At 42.7% G+C, this 25555-nt stretch overlaps 2 protein-coding genes across 2 annotated transcripts; both read left to right on the top strand.

Annotated features, from left to right (window-relative positions):
• Positions 1–494: 494 nt before the first annotated feature.
• LOC118848147 (zinc finger protein 879-like) lies at positions 495–3592 on the top strand. Its single transcript, XM_036756964.1, has 5 exons — positions 495–583; positions 1637–1763; positions 2225–2320; positions 2942–3032; positions 3508–3592. Exons 1-5 carry the CDS (start codon positions 548–550, stop codon positions 3590–3592), a joined length of 435 nt encoding a protein of 144 aa, XP_036612859.1. The 5' UTR covers positions 495–547.
• Positions 3593–12309: 8717 nt separating this feature from the next.
• Positions 12310–17347, top strand: LOC118832819 (zinc finger protein 135-like). The gene has a single exon (XM_036740188.1). The coding sequence runs from the start codon at positions 12325–12327 to the stop codon at positions 13270–13272; it is 948 nt and encodes a 315-aa protein (XP_036596083.1). The 5' UTR covers positions 12310–12324; the 3' UTR covers positions 13273–17347.
• The last annotated feature ends 8208 nt before the right edge of the window (positions 17348–25555 follow it).

The following is a 25555-nucleotide window of genomic DNA, read 5'->3' as shown; positions in this document are numbered from 1 at the left end:
CCTCCCCGCTGCCCCCTCACCCTTCATTAGGCCCCTCCCACCGGGACCCCTCCTCCCTAGGAGAAGCCCCTTCCAGAGCCCGGCTCCTCCCATCTGGATTGGTGGGAGGGTGAGGACGGGGCTGGCTTCTACCTGGGCGGGGGGGAGCGCGGCGGAGCAGAACAAGACTCCCCCTATACTTGCCCATTGCGCACCTCGACTTTCCCCATTGGGGTTTCTGTATATAATGGGTGGGCACAAGAAATTAAGTGGGAATTTGGGGGAAGCCACAGACGGCAGAGGAAGGCCAGCAGGTGATGTGGCACAAGTCCAGAAACTCAGAAATGCACCAAAAATGTGTGCAGTGTTGTGTAATATCAGCATGGTTTGTCTTCTAATACCAGAATAATTCAGACTTCTCTGGTACGGAGGGAGAGCCAATTTTACCTAGATTTTCTGGATTGTGGGGATGCACCCCCCCCATAACTGTATTTCCTTTACTTCTCCAGTCCCCCTGCAGCCACCTCTGCCTTGTCACAGTTGGTGGTGGGAGCTTAGTGCTACAACAATGGCCTCTGACCTCCTGACAGCCAGGTTCCACCAGGTGAGTGGGAAGTTCCAGCTTTGAAATGTTCCCTGAAGGGCAGCCCCTCTGTGGCCACCCTGGGTGTAACCCAGGACTTTGGGGCTATCACAGGCGGACTGTGGATATTGAAGGGGAAAGGAAGTTAGCAATTTGTAGGCTGGTTCTCATCCTCAGTCCTGAAGCATTTATTAAATGTTCAGTACCTTAATTAAACTTCATTGTGTGACATTGGAAGCTAACCATCAGCTGAGCTCGAGGGTAAGAGGGAGCACTTTTGATTCTCTTTCCCCAGTAATGTTGAGGGCTCTCTGTGGGAGGCTGTAAAACCCTTGGAATAGTATGGTAATTCTCTTAACGATATTGTCCAAGTGGCCAATTAAAACATTGTCTTGGAATTGTGGTCCTGTCACGTGACAATGGGGGCAGCTAGGTTGCTCAGTAGATAGAGCATTGGGCCTGGAGTCAGGAAGACCTGAGTTCAAATTTGGCCTCAGACACTGGCTGGGTGACCCTGGACAAGTCACTTCTCCCTGTTTGCCTCAGCTACTCATCTGTAAAGTGGAGACAGACTGGAGAAGTAAATGGCAAACCTCTCCAGGATCTTTGCTGAGAAAGTCCCATTGATGAAGTCCATGGGGTCATGTAGAGTCAGACACACTGAGTGACTGAACAGCAACAAGCAGGACAATTGGTATTCTCCTTGTATGAATCTTCCACTTCACCCGTTTTATGGCTCGTGCCTTATGAAAAATAAGGCAGGAATCTTTCTCAGACTGAAGGGGAAGAGTGCCCCAGAGAACAGTGGAGGTAAAGTGGAGGTCTGGGGTGGGTTGATGTCAGGGAGAGGGTTTATGCCCTAATTTTTAACATTTGGAAGTGAAGTTCCTTTAAGTAATTCTTAAATTTATCTTTCTGGAAAGTACTTACTTCTACCATGTGCCACCAGCTGTGCCAGGGATACAGAGACAAAGTTTTGAATGCTGGTTGAACCACAGTCTAGAACTCTGAGTGACCTTGCTTCTCATGTTAAGAATGACCTTTGGGTAGCCATAAATCTGTCTGGCATTTCAGGAATTGCTGACATTCAGAGATGTGGCGGTGGGCTTCACCCAGGAGGAGTGGGGGCACCTGCACCCATATCAGAAGGCACTCTACCGGGATGTGATGCTGGAGAACTATCAGAACCTGGTCTTCCTGGGTAAGGACGGGTTCAGCGGTTTGCTTGCCCAAGCAATGGGAACTATGGCTTCTAGAGGTCCAGGTACAGGTCTGTGGAGGGGGATACTCCTGATGGGGAGAACAGCAGCAGCAGGCAGGTGGTGACATGGCCTGGGTGGTCAGCTTGATGTCTGGGTGGTCTAAGAAGGTAAAACATGCCTTCTAGGGCAAGCCATTGGACACGACAGGCTAAGTGGGCTAATTTGCTCTCACTGGTCAGTCGTCTGGATCAAAGGAACTGATTTTCTGTCTGAGCCCCAAATCTGGTCTGTGACCCTATTCCTTCTACTTCTAGGACCAGACAACAGAGCATCTCTGAGCAATCCTTTCTACCACCTCTGGGGATTCCCAGCATGCCTGCTTTGCCCCCAAACAGTGAAGGGACTAGATTGACTCCTGAGCTGACTCTGAACCCAGCATTTTTCCATTTCCAATGAACAGGACTTGTCATTTCCAAACCAGCTATGATTGACCAGTTAGAACGAGGACAAGAGCCTTGGATTCCAGAGGGAGATGTCCCCAGAGGCCCCCGTCTAGGTAAGGGAGTGAAAACAGGTGGTCAAGTCATGACCAGCAGGGAGAAAGGACTTTTCGAATGTCCTTCCTGCTCCCTCAGACTGGAGAGGAGCCGAGGCACACTCCTTCTTCCAGTGTCCCACTGTGTCCACACAGAAGTCTGTTCCCTTGGGGGTTTTTTGCTTTACATCATTTCACAAGGCTCTTTGGAGTCCTCACACTTACCCAGGTTAAGAAGTGGATAGTAGCATTCCATGACATCTTGTCAGACCTCTGGTTCAGCGTCTGCATTCTCTGGGCTGCTTCCAGTGTCTGGAGGTTGTTCTGGTTTCTCTCCAGACCTGTGATTTCTTTGGCCTAGGGACTTCTGGTGAGCAGCCTTGCTCTGCTCCTGCTTACCTGCCTACCTTACAAATAGTGCTGCTGTCCTAGTCTTTTCACAGGTGAATGCAGCTCTTTTGAACCAAACTAGGATATATTCCAGACAGTGAAAGTGAATCAAGTGGCACAATTCTTATTTTTGTAACTTGTTCAGCAAGAACTTATTAAGCACTTGCTGTATGCCAGCCTCTGTGCTGAGCACTGGGTCTGTGAAGATAGTCCATCACTCTTGTGGAGCTTCCACTCTCATTGGTGAGACAGGTTCATCCGAGATAGGTGCAGAGTTGCAGGTGAAGGTAATTTCAGAGGGAAACATTGACCCACTGGGACCAGGGAAGGCCACCTGTGGGAGGTGGGTGGGGTTTTGGATGGAGTTCTGAATGGAGAAGTGGAGGTGATGGGGCAGAATATTCCATGGGGGACTGCTGGTGCAAAGATGTGGAGGTGGGAGATGGGGTATTGTGTTTAAGGAACTGCAGGCGCATCGGTGTAGCTGCATCCTAGGTGCTGGGGGAGGGGCGAAGGAAGGTTATGAAGGCAGGTTCATCTTTGATCCTGCACAGAGGCTCATTGAACAGGGATGGGGGGGGCGACCTGGTCACACCTGTGCTTTAGGAAGATCCCTTTGGAGTGCTGAGAGACCTGAGGCTGTTGGCCAGGCATGAAGTAATGAGGCAGGTGGTTCTGTGAGTGGAGAGAAGGGGATGTAGAGAGGTGCTATGAAGGGAGGGACAACAGACTTGCCAACAGATTGGGCGTGGGGGAGGATTCCAGGATGGCTCTGAGGGTGCAGACCTGGGTGATGGGAGTGGCCATGATCTTCCTAGATTTCAGACTCCTCAGCAGGCTTTGACAGTGTTGGATGAGAATGAGAGCTGGTTCTGTTCTGGTTCTTCGCCTTTTAGAGGATAGTGAATTGGAGTGGATTTTCAAATGATCATTCACAATTAGTGATTTTTCTCTGAAAATTGGCCCTTCATACTCTTTGACTGTTTATCCATTGTGGACCAGAATTTAACTTTGTAAATTTGTGACAGCTCCTTCTGTGTTTAACCATGCCATCCCTCCTATTGTATCTGTAACTACTTCCATAGTTCCTGTGACTGTGGGCCTCAATGCTTATCTTATCCTCTCCAGCCTTTGGGAGCTGGTTGTGATCAGCATTAGGGGAGAGAAATAAGTTTCCATGCTGATGAGGGACCACAGGTCTTTGAAAATTTGTCCTTATACATTTTACATGTCAGATTGTCGTCTATATCTATGCCATCATTTGCCTGGATAGAATATCAGTATTGAAGACAGGCCTTTGTTTCAGGGAGAGATTTCAGATCGTTTAAAAAAACGTGTTAATATCCTAAAGCCATTCTACCCTGTTTTCCTCATTTTAAGTTCTGGGCTCAGCTGAGTCTGTTGTGTCTGTTCACGATACAAATGTGCGGGTGAATGATCTTTATGGGAGGTCCGTCTAACTGTGTGTCATAGTCTGGACGGTTGGTGTCCTTCATCCATTGAGATTCTAGATCTTTCTTTTCTCCTCAGATTGGTTTTGTTGTTTTGTTCGACTTTAGAAATTAACCTTTTTCTAGTTCTAGATAGTACTAAGTTTATAAAATAGTTTTGATAGATTTGTCTTTTTTCTCTTATTGGTGGGTCCTAGCCGTTAGCAATGAAGTTGAGATAATGGTAGCACATCCCCTCAGGATTGCTTTGGCTGAGTCCCCCCAATTTCAGTGTGTTGGCTCATCATCATCATTCCTTTTTACGTAGTTGTTAATTGTTTCTGTCATCAGGAGATTCATCTTAAGTCTCCATTTAGCTGTATACCTTTTGCTTGTGTTCCCTGTCAGTTAAACTGTTCTCTCCTACTTCTCCTCTTGTCAGACCACTTCTTCTCAGTGTCCTTTCTTTCTTTCCTGACTCAGGTCATGCACACTAACTGGGGGTGGAGGGTGTTCCAAGCTTCTGTCCTTGGCCTCCTCTTTTAATTCTATATTATCTCACTTGGTGATCTCATAAGCTCCCTTGGGCTCCCTGGTTATTGTTTCTAAGCAAATGATTCTCACATCTCTATATCCAAACTGAGTTCTCATCCCTCATCTTCAGTTGCCCTTTAGGCATCTCCAACTAGATGTCCCCATACACATCTCAAATTCTACTTGTTCAGAACTCATTATCTTTCCTTCCCCCCACCACCTTCCAGAATTCCCTGTTATTCTCTAAAGTATTTCCTCCTGAGGAGAGTGAGGAGTAGAAGATGCGGCTGAGACTGGGAAGATGGTAGGACCTTCCTCAGATATAGTGAAGCTTGATAGCTGGTGGGGGGATGGAGGGAATAGCTTAATTTTAGACATGTTGAATCTAAGATGGCTCCAGGGCATGCAGTTTGAAATATCCAGTAGTGAAATGGTGATATGGACCTGAAATTCAGGACAGAGCCTGGTGCTGAACATGTAAGTCTGGGAGTTATCTACATGGTGATGAGAGTTAAATCCATGGGAGCTCATGAGGCTACCAAAAGATCAGGTGTGAAGGGGGAAGGAAAAAGGACCCAGGAAGGATGTGAGAGTAGAAGAAGGGACCTCCGTGAGTTGTGTAGTGAAGGTGGAAAGGAGAAGCTCTCACTAAGGACTGGCTGTGTGGGGCAATCACCATCCCCGCAAGTATTCCCCTTTCCTGATCAGAAACTGACATTTCCCAGTCTGACCACAATCTCCCACCTTAAATCCACTTATCCCTGTGTTTCCTCCCTCCCGCATCTTTTCTTTGGATCTTGTCAAAGTCCATGCTTTCTCCACCTCTCATTACTTTCTCAGGCTCCACCCTAATGTTGTAGCCATTTATTTTATCTCTCCTGTCCTCTGCTCTTACTGCTTAGCTTTTCACTGCTTTTCTCTTGTGTACTTTAGCCTCTGTTCTACTCTGGTGAATGAAGGTAGAAGAAATGCTGCTACCATGTTGACTGGATACATTATAAAGTTGTGTTATCTAATCTTTACTGCCAGCAAGGGAGTCCTTTTATTCCTTTCTAACTGATTCCCTCTCTCACTCCCCACAGTAACTATTCCAGACTTCTCCTATGCTAAAGATTCCACCTGCCTCCATTCTCTTTTTTATCTCTCTCGGCTGAGATCCCTGCCTCTTACTTTACTTAAAAAATACACACACATACAGACACACATACCTACACACATACATACACACACATACGCATATGGAAGCCATTCAATGTAAGCTCCCTCTTCTTTCATTCTTGGTCTCAAAATCCTCTGGCATCAGGCCCTATTCTCTCCTCCTTTCTCCCAGTCTCTGACAGTGAGGGAGCCAGTAAACTTCAGTTTTATCTCTGAGGTTAATTATCAACTCCTCTATTTGACTTTTTTTTTAATTTAATTTTTCCTCAATTACACGTAAAAGCAATTTTTAACATTAGTTTTTTAAAATTTTGAGTTCCAAATTCTCTCCTTCCTTCCCTCCCCTCTGCTTGAGAAGGCAAGCAATTTTCTATAGATTATCCGTGGGCAATAATACAAAATATATTTCTGTATTAGCCATGTTGCAAAAGAAAACAGACAAAACAACCAGGAAAAATAAAGTTTAGAAAGTATACCTTGATCTGCATTCAGATTCCATCAGTTCTTCCTCTGAAGTTGGATGGCATTTTTCATCCTAAGTCCTTCAGAATTCTCTTGAATCTTTGGTGAGAATGGCTAAGTCATTCACAGTTGATCATCATACAGTATTGCCGTTACTCTGTATGATGTTCTGGTTCTGCTCACTTCACTTTGCACCAGTTCATGTAAGTCTTCCCTGATTTTTCTGAAAGCATCCCCCTCGTCATTTCTTACAGCACAATAGTATTCCATTACCTTCATATACCACAACTTATTCAGCCATTCCCCAATTGATGGGCATCCCCTTGATTTCCAGTTCTTTGCTGCCGCAAAAAGTGCTGCTGTAATATTTTTGTACATGTGGGTCCTTTTCCTTTTCCTGTGATCTCTTTGGGATACAGACCTAGTAGCGCCCAAAGGTCATGCACAGTTTTTTAGCCTTTTGGGCACAGTTCCAAATCGCTCCCCAGAAAGAACTGGATCAGCTGACAACTACCAACAATGCATTACTGTCCCAATATTTCACATCCCCTCCAACATTTCTCATTTTCCTTTTCTGTCATATTAGCCAACGTGGTAAGTGTAAAGTGTACCTCAGAGTTGTTTTAATTTGCATTTTGCATTTCTCTAATCAGTAGTGATTTAGAACGTTTTTTCATAATACTTTAGACAGCTTTGATTTCTTCTTCTGAAAACTGCTTGTTCATATCCTTTCACCATTTGTCAATTGAGGAATGATTTATATTCTTATAAATTTAACTCAGTTCTCTATATATTTGAAAAATGAGGTCTTTATCAGAGAAACTGGCTATAAAAATTATTTCCCAGTTCCTGCTTTCCTTCTACTCTTGGTTGTATTGGTTTTGTTTGTGCAAAAACTTTAATGTAATCACGATTATCCATTTTACATCTGGCAATGTTCTTTGTCTCATTTGGTCATAAATTCTTCCTTTATCCATAGATCTGACAGGTAAAATATTGCATATTTCCCTAATTTGCTTGTATCACCTTTTATGTCTAAATCATGTACCCATTTTGACTGTATCTGGTGTGAAATGTTGGTCTATATCTAGTTTCTGCCAAACTGCTTTCTAGTTTTTTCAGTAATTTTTGTCAAATAGTAAATTCTAGTCCCAAAAGCTTGGATATTTGGGTTTATCAATTGCTAGAATAGTATGATCATTTTACTGCTGTGTATTGTATACCTAATCTATTCCACTGATCCACCAGTCTATTCCTTAGCCAGTACCAGATTGTTTTGATGATTACTGTTTCGTAATGGAGTTTGAGATCTGGTACTGCTAGGCTACCGTCCTTCACATTTTTTTTTCATTGATTTCCTTGATATTCTTGTCGTTAAGTTCTTCCAGATGAATTTTTTTTTACTATTTTTGGTAGCTCTACAAAATAATTTTTAGGTAGTTTAATTGGTATGGCACTGAATAAATAAATTAATTTAGGTAGAATTGTAGTTTTTATCATATTGGCTTGACCTTCCCATAAGCAGTCAATATTTCTCCAGTTGTTTGGATCTGACTTTATTTATATGAAAAGTGTTTTGTAATTGTGTTCATGTATTTCTTGGATTTATCTTCCCGGGTAGACTCCCAAATATTTTGTGCTGTCTACAAGTATTTTAAGTGGAATTTCTCTTTCTAGCTCTTGCTGCTGGAATTTGTTAGTAGTACATAGAAATGCCGATAATTTATGTGTGTTTATTTTCTGTCTTGTAACTTTGCTGAAGTTAATTATTTCAACTAATTTTTTAGTTGATTTTTTAGGATTTTCTAAGGATGCCATCATATTATTTGCAAAGAGTGGTAGTTTTGTTTCCTTATTGCCTATTCGTTTGCTTCAATTTCTTTTTCTTCTCTTTTTGCTATGGCTAGCATTTCTAGTGTAATATTGAATAATAGTGGTGATAATGGACATCCTTGCTTCTCCCCATCTTAGTAGGAAGCCTTCTAGCTTATCCCCATTACAGATAACGCTTGCCGATGGTTTTAGATAGCTGCTACTTAGTTAGCATTTTAAGGAAAGCTCCATGTATTCCTGTGCTGTTTAGTGTTTTTTAAATATGAATGAATGTTGTACTTTGTCAAAAGCTTTTTCTACATTGATTGAGATAGTTGTATGATTTCTCTTGGTTTTGTTATTGATATAGTCAATATGCTGACAGTTTCCCTAATATTGAACCAGCCCTGCATTCACCTGGTAATAGTGTATGATCTTTGTAATATATTGCTGTCATCTCTTTGTGAGTATTTCATTTAAAAATTTTGCATCAATATTCATTAGGATAATTGGTCTTTAGTTTTCTCTGTTTTTGCTCTTCCTGGTTTAGGTATCAGCGTCATATTTATGTCATTAAAAGAGTTTGGTAGGACTCCTTCTTTGCCTATTTTTCCAAATACTTCATAGTATTGGAATTGTTCTTTAAATGTTTGGTAGAAGCCACTTGTGAATCCATCTGATCCTGGGGATTTTTTCTTAGAGAGTTCGTTGATGGCTTGTTCAGTTGCTTTTTCTAAGATGGAGTTGTTTGAGTATTCTGTTTCCTCTTCTGGGCAATTTATATTTTTTGTAAATTTATCCATTTCGCTTAGATTGTCAGATTTACTGGCATGTAGTGGAGCAAAAGAGCTCCTAATGAGCGCTTTAATTTCCTCTTCATTGTTGAGGAATTCACCCTTTTCCTTTTTGATGCTAGTAATTTGATTTTCTTTTTTTGAATCAGATCAACTAAGGGTCTATCTATTGTGTCTCTCCCCCCACACCCATGACATTATTGATTGTTTCTATGATTTGTTCTTTGACCCACTCATTCTTTAGGATTAGCTTGTTTAGTTTCTAATAAATTTTTAATTCACGTTTCCATGGTCCTTTATTGAATGTAATTTTCATCGCATTGTGCTCTGAAAAGGATGTGTTTAATATTTGTGCTCTTCTGCATTCAATTGTGTCATGAATGTCTTTCTAAATTGGGAATTTGTGCTATGGCTAGGATCTCTGCACTTCTGGAGGAATTTGGGGCCTTGTGTCATTCTGGCCCATATTATCTGGGGTGCTGCCTCTGCTTTTTCTAAGTGTTGAATGTTATACTCTTCAAAGATCTCAGGCTTAGTTCACTGCAGGGAGCTAAAAACCAAGTAGGCCCTAATCACTATGATCTAGGGCATAATCTGATCATTTCTCCCCCTGGTTTGAGTTTTGCAGGTTCTTGACCCTAATTTGGGTCTGGGTGACCCAACTGCAGGCATACCCCTGCTTGGGACTCCAGCAGATAGTTGTCCCCATTTCCTGTCAGCTGCCGTTTAGTGACAAACCTGTAGATTATCCGTGGTCCTCAGTTTATGCCCTTTGCTACTTAGCATTAGGCCCTTCCCGAGGCCATAGGCTGAGTCTGGGATTCTACTTCAAAGTCAAGCTGACTATGCTACAAACCTACCCCTTTTCAAGTCCTGCCTTGACTACTTGCCCATGGTCTCAATCCATGATTTTAGCTTTGAAAAATGTCCCACTGTGATTTCTTCTTGGATTTCCTAATCACTACTTGATCTTGTGTGAGGTAGTGAGAGAATAAAGTATGAAGGCTTCACAGGGAAGATATACATATATATATATATATATATATATATATATATATATGTATATATATGTATTTATATCTAAAATTTTTGAGAATCAATATTTAGAGAATAGGGAAATGGGATAAATTTGAGTCCTTGGGAATCTGATTATTTAGCCTTTAGGAATGTCTTTCTCCCCCTCCTTCTTTAGATTTATAAATGTCACCTCAGCTGTGAATGGAATACGAGATTGTGAAAGCTTCCCTGTGAATAACTCAGGCAAGCCAATATTCAAACAGAGATAGTACAAATTTAGTTAGGATGTGAACCTCACCAGGCCTAAGTTTCATTTTCCTGTAAATCATAGGATTTTAGGGAAGCCAGATGATATTCCCCTCTTCTCTTCCCCTAGCCTACTTACAAACTGCCATCTTAGCATTAAAGTTTCCCTATAAGGTAATTCTGTAGTTTCTGTGCTTGTATTGGGTAAAAACTTATTCCTGGTTAGATTGTGAGGCCACTCATCTCCGCAAATGGGGATGGGGGTCCAGCCTCTGGGGTGGGATTTCTTAGAATTATTTGTACAACGGTATATATCTCCCTGCTTGTCTTCTCTCTCTCGCCTCTCTTCACTGCTATCTCCGCCCTGGTACTGAGAGCTGCCAGTTCTCATGAGACTTGATCAAATAAAGCTTCTGTTTTTTTGTGCCTTGAGAAACGGAGACACCTCTGTTTTTTTTTTTTAACTTGAGTCAGTGGTCTTTTCACCCACACAGTCTGGTTCAGAGGTGGAGAACTTGTGGCCTTCTATGTCCTTAGCTGTGTGGCCTTTTCACTGAATTCAAGTTTTACAGAAGAAATTCTTTTATTAAGGGATTTGTTCTGTGAAGTTTGGATTCAGTCAAAGGGCTGCACTTGAGGACCTAGAGGGCCACATGTGGCCTTGAGGCCTCAGATTCCCCACTCCTGGTCCAGCACTCTTCCTTTGTTATGGTTGGAGTACTTGTGGTAGAGAGTTATGCTGTGCTGCTTCCTGTTAATCTGTCAAGTTTTCCAGTCTCCCCTTAAATGTTTTCCTTCTGCACTCTTGCCTTTCAGAGATCCTGGTTTCTTTCAGGACTCAGCTCAAGTCCCAGCTTCTGCAAAATTCCTTTCCCATTCATCTTGCCTTCCCACCCTGTCCCTTCCCTCCCACCCCCATTTGCTTAGTACCTTCCATTTTGAGATCCTGAGATTATAGTCCATCTATATATTTTGTATGTACCTAGATATTCTCTGTTAGAGAATATTTCCTTCGTTAGAATGTCTGCTTCTTTTCCTTCATAAATTTATATGCAACTGCTGCTTTTTTGGAATCACCTATTAGACAGTAAATTTTGTGCTATCTTCTTTCTGAGTTTTTTAGATATATTTCTTTTTTATACTACATTCTTGGGGTTTTTTTATCCTTTCTGCTACTCTTTCCTTTTATTGTCTAATCTATTTAAGTTTATGATTGTTTGGTTTGTGTTTTCTTCCATTTTTACCTTTTATATTGATTTTTATCCTCTTCCTCTTAAGATAAGCCACACTTTCGTAGGCTCTGAGGTCCTGATGGGTAGCTGGATGGGATTGACATTCTGTGTTTGGAAGCTTCATGGTATTAGAAATATACTTACATTGTCTTGGAATAAACAATACTCGTTGGGAAGCCAGGAACATTATTATATTTTACATTTATTCATTCTGAATAAATGGGTACATCCCTTGAACGAAGTACAAGGAGAGTACAAAGACTCAGATGGACACTAGTCCTTTTATTGACCCACCACATTGAATCTCCTGCCAGGCTCTTCATTGGCCAGATGCAAACCCCTGACTGCCTACATCATGCCCTCCTCAAATGGCTCATTTAAGCATTAGTACAAGCATCTAACCTTCACCTGACCAGAAGCCTGGTCTCTGTTAGATCAGAGCTCTGATTAGAACTAGTTCTAATCAGTCACCTGACTTACATTCTGCTAAAGCTGGGGGGAGGGGGAGGAAGAGGGATACTTTCAACTCTGTGGAAACAAAACTGCTCTCCCCTCCTCCCCCCAATTTCTTACAATGGTATAATGAAAAACATTTGAATTGAGCTCAGATGATGTTAGTTTGAGTCTGAACTTTAGTGGCAGTGTGACACTGGTCTAGTACTTGAATTGCTCTGATCCTCAGTTTCCTCATTTGGAAAATGTAGTAATTGACCTCATACTGATATACCTCACAGTGTTTTGAAGATCATGTGAAAACTTAACTATGTAAGTACAATATGGTGTTATATGTTACATATTTTAATGTTTGATAGCATTTTATATTGATAGAGGAGATAAACACATTTAAGTGTGATATGGGATGAAATGAAATGTTTACATATTTTTAATCTCTTTCAGGTTGGGAGAGTTGGCCTGAAATCAAACAGTCAATTCCAAAGCTGGGTATTTCTATGGAAGAATACCAGGAAAGACTCACAAGTTATGGTCCCCAGGCCTCCTATCTGGAAGAAACCTTAGAAGGTGGGGCCAGGTTAGAGAGGCCACAGAATAATGAGGAAAAACCTTTTGAATGTAATGATTGTGGGAAGACCTTTCGCCTGAGCACAGCTCTTGCTATGCATCAGAGAGTTCATACTGGAGAGAAACCTTATGAATGTAATGAGTGTGGGAAAGCCTTCAGGCAGAGGGCACATCTTACTCAACATCAGAAAATTCATTCTGGAGAAAAACCTCATGAATGTCAAGAATGTGGGAAGGCATTTCGCCTAAGTGCTGCTCTTGCTATGCATCAGAGAGTTCATACTGGAGAGAAGCCTTATGAATGTACAGAATGTGGGAAGGCCTTCAGGCAGAGGGCACATCTTACTCAACATCAGAAAATTCATACGGGAGAGAAACCTCATCAGTGTAAAGAATGTGGGAAGGCCTTTCGCCTGAGCACAGCTCTTACTATGCATCAGAGAGTTCATACTGGAGAGAAACCTTATCAATGTAAGGAATGTGGGAAGGCCTTTCCCTTCAGCACAGCTCTTATTATGCACCAGAGAGTTCATACTGGAGAGAAACCATATCATTGTAATGAATGTGGGAAGGATTTCCGCATGAGTACAGCTCTTACTATGCACTTGAGAATTCATACCGGAGAGAAGCCATATGAATGTGATGAATGTGGGAAAGCCTTTTCCAGGAGCACAGACCTTACTCACCATCGGAGAGTTCATACAGGAGAGAAACCTTACCAATGTGATGAATGTGGGAAGTCCTTCAGGTGGTGGACACATCTCACTCGACATCAGAGACTTCATACTGGAGAAAAGCCTTATCAATGTGAAGAATGTGGGAAGGCTTTCAGCCGCAGGACACATCTTACTCGGCATCAGAAAGTTCATAGTGGGTAGAAATCTTAGGAATATGAGGCTTTCTGCCAGAGTACGCACCTGACTAAACATTAGAGTTTATTCTGGAGACAAACCTTATAATGAATCTGGGAGGCCATTAACAGGACCACATACCTCACTCAATGACAGAAAATTCATACTGGAGACAAATGAATTTTTCATATGTGAGAAGATCTGCTAGAGCACAGCTCTTAGTCAATATCAGAGAGTTCATACTGGAGAGATGCCTTACTAATGTGATGAACTTGGGAAGGCTTCCACCAGACTTCATCTCTTACTCTTCATTGAAGATTGTGTTAGAAATCTTATCAGTATAAAGGAGCTGCAGAGGCTTTCTGTCAAAGCTTGACTCTGACTAGGCATCAGAGCTCATACTCAAGAAATAACCTTCTGAATGTGGGAATGCCTTCTGTCAAAATAAGACATTTATTTGACCTCAGATGATTCATACTAGATAGAGACTTTATGCAGGAAGGTCCTGCCAGAACACTGCTCTGAATTTAATAATTCATTTAATAACAGAAGTGGTGATGAAAAAGGCCTGGGTGACTTCCTAAAGAAGAGATCATGAGAGATTAATATTTTTTGGATAGGTGTACTACAAAGTCATCCTTCAAATGATGCAGGATATGATGTATTGAGATTCTAATTAAGTGTTTGACAGAGTTTCTCATGTTCTTGTGCAAAAAATGGAGAGCTCTGGACTAGATGATGGTGCTGTTAGATGGATTCAGGACTAGTTGGATGACCAGAGCCCAAATAGAGCCATTGTTAGGTCAGTAGCAGCCTGGAGGGAGCTCTAGTGCTGTGCTCCAGGGATTTATCCTTGGCTTTGTGCTGTTTAACCATTTCCTCACTGACTTGGCTGACAGCATAAGATGGCATGCTTGTTGCATCTGTGGGAGTTGCAAAACTAGGACAGATAGTTAATACGGTTTGTGGCAGGGTCAAATCTAAAAAGTTCTTCACGGGCTAGAATGAAGGACGAAATATCTTCCATTAAGGAATCAATGTTTGCTCCACAGGGTTGGGATACTGCAGCCACTTACTTCACTAAGGGCCCCGTTTACTCTGGACTCACTTATTTCATCTGTACAGGATTCAGTTTTGAAAGAGTTTGTCCTCTGGGTGGAATCTGTACTCCCTTTTCTCATGTTCTTAAGTCCCAACCCTGGCACCCTAGGGACAGATTACTTAAAAGTTACATTTTATGTTGATGTTTAGGTCTTCCGGAAATAAAGAAATAATAGTCCCAGTTTACTTTGCCCTTGAACCTTGTGGAATATTGTGTTCAGTTCAGGGTACCACAGTTTAAGAAGGATATTATAAAGTAGTGTCAAGAGGGAGGGTATTCAGGCTGGTGAAGGTATTTTTGTCCATGTCGTGGGAGAATCAATTGAAGGAATTAGGTATGTGTAGCTTGGAGAAGACTGAGGAGTCAGATATCATAGCTTTCTTAAAGCATATGAAGGGCTCGTGTGCTGGAGGGATTATACTTTTTCTGATTGGCCCCAGAGGCCAGAATGTACAGGTTGCAGAGTAGTCAGTTTAGGCTTGATATCAGGAAAATTTTCAAGGCAAGTAGAGGTCTCTGAATGGTGCACCTTGAGAGTGGCATTTCTCCCCATCTTGGAGGGTGGATGGCCAGTGGAGGATGGACAGATAGCTACTTGTTAGGTCATTGAAATGCGAATTCCTTCCATGCCTGCTGAGATTTCTTCCAACATTCAAAAAATTCTTTGAAAGAAACAGAAAAAGAAAAAGAAAAAGAAACATTCTGAGCAATGAATGAAGTCTCTCAGAGCCCAGCTCTTACTCTACATCAGAGACTTCATACTGGACAGAAATCAATATAGTGAATGTGGAAAGACCTGAAGAGGGACAAGGCATTCAACATCTGAGTTAATACTAGAGATACCTTGTGAATGAAATACAGGTGGAAGGTTTTCCATAAAGTAGTAAAACTTAGTAAATCAGAAAATGTATACTAGAGAAAAACTTCATGAATGTAGGAATGCTTTTTAATGAAATATTCGTTGTTATGATAGAATTCATTTGGGAGACAAACTCACAAATATAATCAGGGTGAGAATATCTCCTGCCAGAAGACAGGGTTTTTCCCACATTAGACAATGCTGGAGAACCCTTGTAAATGCAGTTTTAGAAAGACTGTGAACATAAGAATTTTGTTCTAGTAAGCACTTAAACTAAAATATTTCAAACTAAAATGAAACCTAAAAATAAATACCTAGTTTCCCATAGTGGTTGTTGAAAACCTTTCCCTGTTCAGGTTCCTAAGAATTTCCCTCAACTAGTTCCAATGTTTATGTTAGAGGACTTGGTATTCTCCAAGGGAAATTGGGGCAATCTCCTAGGTGCTCATTCCCCTAGTTTTGTTCTCAGAGTTGTCCATCATCTGCTCTCTTCCATTTTAGTCACAGAGGGAGAGGTGGTGAGATTCAAGAGTTGGTGCTAGAAAGAACCTCAGAAGATCCTCCCACAACCCCCTCATTTTACAAATGAAACTGGTTTAGAGAAGTAGAAGTCACTTGCCCAGTGTCACACAGTAAGTGGCTGAGATGCTTCAGCCCCATATGCTCTGACTGGAGAGCCTTTCCATGGCAACACTACATAATCTTGGCTAAGGTGAAAGTCTCTGCTTCTGCCCTTGAATCTATCCCTTCCACTCCAACAATCATTTCCCCTCGTGTGTCTTCATACTTTCTCCACTGGCTCCTTACCAGCTGCTTACAGATATATCCCCAGTTCATCTTTTCTTGATAATGTTGTAGTTAAGCCCTGATAACCAGCAGGTGGTTGAATGGGAAGGCACAGTCAAGTAATTCAACCTTACCCCACCTACGACCTGCCAGCACAGGGGTGCTTGGGGGAGTGGGGAGGAAGTAGTTTCTATTGCCAAGTGGAACACACCACTCGATTTTATGATGTCCCTAAGGAATCCTGTAGAGTGGCTTGGAGGAGACAACCTCATTTAATGGGGTGTAATCCCCCATTTCCTAACTGTACTACTCAGGGCTGCCAATATGAGGTTGTATCATGCTTGGGGTTGCAGTGGGTTACAGCTTTGGGAGAGTAGGTAACTAGAAGGATATTATATAGTTTGACAAGGGCTTCTAGAGTTTTTCCTTTGGATTGTTTTTGCCTTTTTTTTTCTTGCTACCTAATGAGGAAATAGCCTATCCGCTCTGCTTGTGAATAGGGCAGGTGCCCCTGGACATGCCCTTGTTCTGCAACTTCTACCCTTTCTCTGAATTGAGTAGCAAAATGGAAGCATTTCTCATTTTTTCCTCTTTCGGTCCAGTCCTTTGTCTTGTCTTTGAGTCAAGGACCAGAAGCTTGCCCTTGTTTTCATGTCATCATAAGCATTAAGTGTTTATTAGGTACCAGGCATTTGTTCACATTTGCTCTTTTTCAGATGGGAAATGAATGTTGGATAAATATCCCTCTCTCTAGACCAATAGGTTGTATTTATTTTGTGGGGTTCAGTCTTGCAAATGTGATATGAACAAATCTTAATGATCCCAGAAGTCTTTGTACTCCAGCAGATTGGGGGGTATAGTAGTTAACAGCTAGTAGACATTGGGTTGGTAATGTTCCCCACTACTTTAAAAAACATCAGTTACTTCTCATGACTGTTCACCCTTTCTCCTGCCATCCCTTTTCTCTTTTTCTACCCAATACCTCCAAAACTCTACTGAATGTCTTCATGTCCATGTTCTCCATTCCTTGGAATCCGATTTCTGCCCCAACCATTCTACTAAAACTGCTCCAGTGGCATAGTCATTGAATATGATAGCATTTTTCCCCCTCCTCATCCTTATCCTCTGTGAAGTAGTTGACATTTTACTTATCTTGATCTCAAAGGTACTGTGCTTGCTTCTACGTCTTTACCAGCTTCTGTCCCCTTGGCTTTTTCCTGACTGTTGAAGGTAGATGAGGCAGTTGCTGCAGTGGATAGTGTGCTGGGCCAGGACTAAAGAAGTCCAGAAGTCAAACCCGGCTCTGGACGCTTGGGAGCTGTGTGACCCTGGGCAAATCATTTGACCTCTCGGCTTCAAGTTTCCTTGTCTGTAAAATGAGGATAATAATGGCCCCTACCTCCCAGGGTTGTTGTGAGGATCAGCTGAGATGATGTTTGTAAAACCCTTTGCAAACCTTAAAGTGCTATATAAATACTGGCTGCTATTATTATTGTCGTTATTATAATTATCATTTTGATTGAGGTTTGTCATTTTGCCCGCTTCCTATTTTATAGTTGCCTGCTGAAAACTTCCTCCATTTATAGTAACTAAGGTGTTACTTGCAACAGTAATGGCTGTACTTGCCTAAGACATCAGGTTATTCTTGATGTGTTGATTGGTTTTGCTGTTGTTTTTTTCTCTTCCTGGACCTGGGAAAAAGGAAGGGGGCTTGGACAAGCAGCCTAGTGACCTTTATAGTTATAACAATAAGCTTGCTGCCTTCAGCCGTACATATATGCACATTTGTGTATACAAGTATGTATATACATCTATGTTTAATATATGCATTTATGCCTTCAATGCCTTTGTTTTTTATACTGTTTTCCCATGTACCCTCCAGTATATCCAACCTTCCCTTACAACAAGTAGAAGTTACGTAAAACTAACTGATGGCATAGTCCATATTCTGAACAACAGCCCCACTTCTCTCCAATGGCAAAAAAGTGTTTTGTCTTTTCTCTAGGCCAAAGATTTGTCATTTTTTTTCAGCTTAAGTTTTAGGGGCATTTGGTTCCTTTATTCCTCAGATATATTTTACCTCAGGGAATACAACAGATGACAGAATGGGAGTCCTAGAAATGGGGCCTCACAGCAGACTCCTTGGATGTCAGCAGGTGGGTGCCAATTCAGTAGGAGTTCAAAAGGCCCTTGACTAGTAAAAAGCCATAAGGGTGTGAACCGAGAAAAGGATACACTAATGAAGCTTTGCTGACCAGGATAGCAGAAGGAATTGATACCACTAAACCTGAACTGGGCATATGCTTGATAACCAGAGATATGCTAACGATTGGAATAAACCAAGGTAGGACATCCTGGACCATTGATGTTTAGGAGAGGGTAAGAAAGGAGTCATGCCTATGAATGTTGTGGGGATGGAAGGAGAGTGATGTGCTCTATTGTATATGAAGTCTTTATCTCTAGAAGAAAGGGAATTTTATGTTGGCTTTAATGATAGAACTTGTTCCCCAGAGCTACTAGTTAGAGCTAAATGGACTAATAATACATACACGCACACATGCTTTCACACTTTGGTTTCCTTCCCCAATAAAGATATGAACAAAATTCCCAGAAGAATTACAAATAATTTATTAATGGCCATTTGAAAGGATACTCCAAATCACTAATAGTAAGAAAGTTGCACATCAAAACAAGCCTGAGATTTCACTTCACAACCAGCAACGTGGCAAAGCTGACATGAGAATAGTCAGTGTTGGAGAGGTTGGGGAAAGAGGAATACTAATGTATTTGTTGGTGGATATTAATCGGTACAAGCAGCATGTAATGGAATTCTGCAATTGAGTTGTTAGGTCAAGAAAGTCTTGTCTATATCACAATAGAGCTTTTATGGTAGATAAAAACGGAAAGCAAAGTGGCTGCTCCTTAATTGGGGAATGGCTGAATTGTGATATGTGAATGGAATGGAACATTTCTGTGCTGTGAGAAATGAATATGATGAATACAGAGAAGTATTGGAAAGTTTAAGTAAACTGATACAAAAGGAATTAAACAGAGCCAGAAAAACAACCTCCACAATGAGTACAATGTAAATGATAACCCAAAAGGAATACTGCAAAGTAAGAACAAGCTTGGCCCAAAAGAAGAGGGATGAGAAGATGCCCCCACCCCTTTTTGCAGAGGTGGGGGTCATCATGTGGATTATTGCATATCATATATATTTTTTGATGTTAATTGGTTTTGCTGAGAAATTTTCATATTTTTTAAAAAAACAATTGTTATAAGGGATGGACCAGGGAGGGTGATGGGGAGGGATAATGGGGAAACCTTAGTAATACAAACACTCTATTAATAAAATTATTTAAAATAAAAGAATGTGTTGGATGAGTACTTAAAGCAAAATCTTGGTACCTGAGCTTGAGACTCGACTCAAGGAATTGGTCCCAAGGTTTCTACCACTTTTAAGCTGATAACTTTGTATCTACCTCTCTGGAGTTGCTGGCCAATATAGCCAATTGTCTATGATATTTTCACTTCATTTCTGTCAGTGGCCTAACCATTTATGTCTATTTCAAATTTTGCTGAGATTTTAACCCTTGTTCTTTCTCAGGTTTGAATAGCTACTTTCTAATTTCCTATCTCTAGCATCAGTCCCCTCTAATCTGTCAGCAGCCGCATTATTGACACTACATTTGGGAGAACCTTAAATGCCACCCAAAGGAGTTTGAAAATACTCTAGCCAATAGTAAACCACTGGAGATTTGTGAAAAATAAAACAATGATTTGATCTCTGCATCTGACTTATTAGTTCCAGGTCAACATCACCAACTCCCTATAAGACATTTTGAGTCTTTGTTTCCTCATAACCAGAATATCTGTGTGATTTTAACACCCACCTTAGAGACCTTTTACTCCTCCGCTTTTTATCTCCCCTTCCCTCATATACCATCTCAATCATTCTTGCCACTGCCAGTCAAATCTTACTTAATCCAATCCAACCAAGATTCACTAGCTACCTACTCTGTCTCAGGTCCTAAGAACACAGATGAGAAGTAATTTGGTGTCTATTTTCCAGAAGCTTTGTATCCTGGGGGATACAACATGTGCAAAGTAAGTAATTTGGGAAGGAAGAAAGTACTCAACACTGGGAGGGGGAAGGGTGGGAATATTCGGTAAAATCTGGGTATTGGTATCCAAGCTGATTCTTTAAGGGAAAAAAAGCTAGGGATTCTACGAGATGGGGGTGAAAATTGAATGCATTTCAGAAGTGGGGAAAGCCTTTGAAAGGGCTTGCTGATAGAAGATGGGATTTCAAATTCCAATGGAAGCCAGTTTGGATGGAAAATGTGAAGTAATATGAAGTGAGTCTGAAAAGGTTATCCTGATATCTCTCCTACCCCGCCCCCTTTTCAGTTCTTTCTCAAATTACCTGGTGTTTTCTTATCTGTGGAACCCAAAAGAATGTAAGCTCCTTGAGGATAGGCATTTTAAAATATTTTGTGTTCCCTGGGCTTAATAGTGCTTGGTATGGAGTGGGATGTCATTATGTTGACATCTTTTGACTGAAGATATTAGTTGGAACGATTTGTAGTTATAAATCTGCCAATGTTATACCGACAACGAGCAAGACACGCCACAGAGTATAAGTTTTAAATGGAGAAATTTATTAGCCGGCGTCCGTTAGGGGCAATTGACAGCCCCAATCAAAATGGCCTCGAATTGGGGTGAAAAAGTAGTTTATATAGAAAATACAGGGTACAGTGGTTAATTATCTCTTGAAATGTTATTTTGCAGACTCGGCACGCCTGTACCTTTTATGACCATGATAAAAGGATTGTAGATACAACATATCAGATAGCTGACAAAGGGTTAACTGAAATTACAACCCAGGATCCCTGTGTCCAACTTGCCTTAACTCCCACAAGGAAGGCTCAAGATAAGGCAGAGGTCATATAATTCAAGATAATATCTAGGGCAGAGGCTTTCATCCTTAATGGCCATAGACAGACCAAGGGATGCTCCAGCTTAGCCTGTTGACACAAGATAGAGACATCTCTGAGCCCACTCAGTTAGACAAAGGAAGACCATTAGGCATCAGGCTTTTTCTGGTAATTAGCTTACATTCCTTGGAAAAGTCTTGGGGGCCCAGGACACTTGCTGAACGCCAAACAGCAGGAACTCAGTCTGTTTTTCTTATGCAAACTGGGGTTTGTAGTTAGGGGCTGGGGGCAGGGTTTTTCTAGCAATAGCTGGTTGCTCAGGTATCACACCATCAGCATGCTTTTTGTATTTTTTTTCCCTCAAAGAGAAGATGTGTTAAGCTTCCACATTCTGTCTCTAAAAAGAAAAATCTGTTCTGGTTTCTTTAAAAAAAAAACTAAAAATTCTGTTTATTAATATAGGAAAAAGCAAAACAAACCCTAAACTTGGAGTGGTGAGTCAGGAGGAGAGGTTTGAAGGGAAAGGAAGGCTAAGAGCCTGTGGTTCTGCTCTGGATGAGAAAAGGAAAAGAGGGAGAGGAGAACCTAATCCCTGTAGCCTTCTCACCCTGGGAGGCCCCCTGCCCCGAAGACCCTCACTCTGGGGCCCCCAAAGTGCCACGTTCACTGCCTGCTCAGGAAGGTATCCAGACCTCCACCAGCCACCCTCCATTCCCTCTTTCTGCTTTATTCTCTTCTCCAGGAGAATGTAAGCTCCTCGAGGGCAAAGACCGTCTTCCTTCTTGTATTTGCATTCCTAGCACTTATTACAGTGCCCAGCACACAGCAAGGGCTTAATCCATGCATACCGCATAGCCTAACCTGTAGTCCAGCACACCCAGGGTCTGAGAGCCCTGCAAGGGAGACTAGGGAGGAAGCCCGGGCGAAGAGGCGGAACCACCTTCTCGCCTCTGATTGGGTCACACTTCTGGCCCCGCCCCGGCCAATGGACGCGAGACATTCTTGGAAACGTGAGGGCGGGGCGGTGATTGTGCGCATGCTCCACAGTACCCCGTCTACCCAAGTATCCTGGGGGCATCGCAAGACGTTCTTTGGCCTATCCGAACCTTTTCGCCCGAGGCCGGGAGAAGTCCGGGAGACGCCTGTTACAGATGCCACCTTTTGGGGGTAAGAGATGGGTCGAATGGGGACCCCCCCAGAGCACGCGCATTTTCACCTCGGCACGCTACTTTCCCCAGACTTCGCTGGCGAAGGGGAAAGAGGGGGCCGGAAGTACGTCACCGCGGACCTGTCCCGCGGGAAGCCCCTCCCGGAGCAGAACGGGAGCAGCTGAAGCGGGGGAGGGGCAGGCCGCCCTGCTTCCCTCGTGCACTTGAAGGCACGTGGCCGGGCTCCGGCCTCAGTCGCCCCAGGAAGCGGAAGCCAGACGGGGAGGAGCCCCCTCCCCAACCTGTCGTTCCCCCATCTCTGAAGTGGAGTGATTTGTAAGTATTCCAGCACCCGCGTCAGCAGGCGGGGATGGGGGGTGGGGTCACGTGGAGCATGTGCCTCCCCGTGTGCCCCCACTACCCCAGCTCTGCCTGGGTGGGGAGGGGAGCTTTGTGCTTACCGAGTCATTTCAGTCGTGTCTGACTCGGAATGACCCCATTTTGGAATCTTCTGGGCAGAGATGCTGGAGGGGTTTGTCATTTCCTTCTCTAGCTCACTGTACAGATGAGGAAACTGAGGCCCGCGGCGTGAAGTGCCTTGCCCAGGGTCACCCGGCTAGGAAGCGCCTGGGACCGGATTTGAACCCTACCCCCCGCCCGCCCCCCCCCCCCCCCCCCCCCCCAGCGCTCCATCTGCCACACCGCCCAGCTGTCCCAGTGGACGGGAGCTTTGAGGCGGAAGACATGGCTCCTGGAGCCTCGAGGGTCAGGTCTCGCCAGGTGAGTAAGAGTTTGGAAACTCCGCAGTGTCATTCCTGGAGGTCAACGCTGTGCGGGTGCATAGACTGCGGGATGATGGGCTTTAAGGCAAAGGGGGCTTGGAGCTCTGCAGACCAACGCCTGGGTCAGTCTGTGGGTCAGCCCGTGGGTCAGCACAGCCCGACCTTCCACCCTGCGGTGGGCGTTACTTGTGAAATACCAATTAAACAATGTAGCTGAGTTACGCAACAAACCTCAGAACGTTTCCTTCAATCCCTTTCTTTTTACACCATTTGCCGTGGAGCTCACAAGACTTTTTCACTAAAAATAAGTTTTCTAGCCTTCCCATCCCCTCCCCTGAAATGGGGAAAAAACAGAAGCAGAAGCCTTGTAACAAACATGCCTGGCCAAGCAAAAGCGATGCCCCCAGTAGGCACATTGGAAGATGTGCTTGTCCATGGTAGTCCTGGTTTCCATCTCCCCTTCATCCCTTTTCTGGAATCGTGATGGTCATTGCTTTGATCCGAGTTCTTAAATCTTTCAGAGCTGATTGTCCGGTGTTTTTGTTGTTGTAGGCTTACTTCGCTTCACATCAGTTTACACAAGTACGGAGGCCAGGTCTTTAACCGGTCCTGCCCAGCCCTGAGATGCACCAGAGCCAGCCACAGCTGCCCTGGGGCCAAGCAGAGGCCCCTGCTGCCCACATCCCTGGAAGAGCCTGGTTGGCAGCCCAGTGTGAAATCTCACTTCCTGGATGAAGCCCTGCACCTGGCCCCAGCCTAATGGCCCCAGGGGCCTTCACATACTGACTGGTCACTTACTAGGGGCTAGGAGTCTTACTGTCTCCCAAAGCGGTCTGATGCCCAGACCCTACAACTGAAGGGAAGTCTCTGACTCAGGTGCTTCCTTGGAGGACTTATCCAACAATATTGGGGCCCTAGGCTAGCCCTATGAAACTCATACCTGCTTCCACCCCAACCCATCTCCCCAGATTGAGACATTCGTTGTTTACAGATAGGACTGTACTCAGTTCCATCCATAAGGTTCTATCACATAGCCAGGTTGTATTAATGTCTGCCTCAAATCTTTACATTCTAGCAATTCTTGGCTTGTTTTTCATAATCTGGCTCGACTATCGTCACATTCATGCTGGGTAAGTGTAACTTTTTTCTGAAACCAGTATCTTCATAATTTCTTACAGCGCAGTGGTAGTCCATTAAATTTACATACTGCATCTTATTCAGCCATTTCCCAATTGGTGGGGAATTCACAAGATTTTGACATATATTCTTTAACTCCTTGTTTATGAAACCTCACTAATTATGTTGGATATTAGAATGGAGTCCCAAACACCTGAGTTCAAATACTGCTTTAGACATGTACTTAGCTCCAGTGCCCGGCACATAGTAGGTTCTTAATAAATGTTTATTGACTGAGTTGTCATGAGGATCAAATGAGTTAATATAAGCTCGTTGCAAACTATATAAATGCTAGCTTTTCTATAGCCCATAGGTTTTCTTTTTTTTTTAACCGTTATTGATTTATTTAATATTTTTAGTTTTCAGCATTAATTTTCACAAGAGTTTGAATTACAAATTTTCTCCCCATTTCTACCCTCCCCCCACTCCAGGATGGCAAATATTCTGATTGGCCTGTTCCCTAGTCAACCCTCCCTTCTGTCACCCCACTCTCCCCCATCCCCTTTTCCCTTAATTTCTTGTAGGGCAAGATAGATTTCTATACCTCATTGCCTGTATATCTTATTTCCTAGTTGAATGCAAAAACTCTTTTTTTTGAACATCTGCTTTTAAAACTTCCAAATTTTCTCCCCTCTTCCCTCCCCACCCCACCCTCCCTAAGAAGTCAAGCAATTCTACATAGGCCACATGTGTATCATTATGTAAAACCCTTACACAATACTCGGGTTGTGAAAGACTAACTATATTTTGCTCCTTCCTAACCTATCCCCGTTTATCCAATTTTTTCCCTTGACCCTATCCCTTTTCAAAAGTGTTTGCTTTTGATTACCTCCTCCCCCTATCTGCCCTCCCTTCTATGTCCCCCCTTTTTTATCTCCTTCCTCCTCCTTTCCTGTGGAGTAAGATACCCAATTGAGTATGTATGTTATTCCATCCTCTAGTCAAATCCAATGAGAGCAAGATTCACTCATTCCCCCTCACCTGCTCCCTCTTCCCCCCCAACACAACTGCTTTTTCTTGCCACTTTTATGTGAGATAGTTTACCCCATTTTATCTCTGCCTTTCTCAGTATATTCGTCTTTCATACCTTAATTTGGTTTTATTTTTTTTTAAGATATCATCCTTTCATATTCAGCTCACCCTGTGCCCTCTGTCTGTATATATATTCCCTTCAGCTACCCTAATGCTGAGGTCTCATGAATTATACACATTATCTTTCCATATAGGAATGTAAACAAAACAGTGCAACTTGAGTAAGTCTCTTATGATTTCTCTTTCTTGATTACCTTTTCATGCTTCTCTTGATTCTTGTGTTTGAAAGTCACATTTTCTGTTCAGCTCTGGTCTTTTCACTGAGAAAGCTTGAAAGTCCTCTATTTTATTGAAAATCCATATTTTGCCTTGGAGCATGATACTCAGTCTTATTGGGTAGGTGATTCTTGGTTTTAATCTTAGCTCCGTTGACCTCCAGAATATCATATTCCAAGCCCTTTGATCCCTTAATGTAGAAGCTGCTAGAT

This window comes from Trichosurus vulpecula, chromosome 1 (assembly GCF_011100635.1).
Source record: "Trichosurus vulpecula isolate mTriVul1 chromosome 1, mTriVul1.pri, whole genome shotgun sequence".
NCBI classification, from domain to species: domain Eukaryota; kingdom Metazoa; phylum Chordata; class Mammalia; order Diprotodontia; family Phalangeridae; genus Trichosurus; species Trichosurus vulpecula.
Note: the sequence above shows the minus strand (reverse complement) of the source record. Positions and strands in the feature narration are given on the sequence as shown.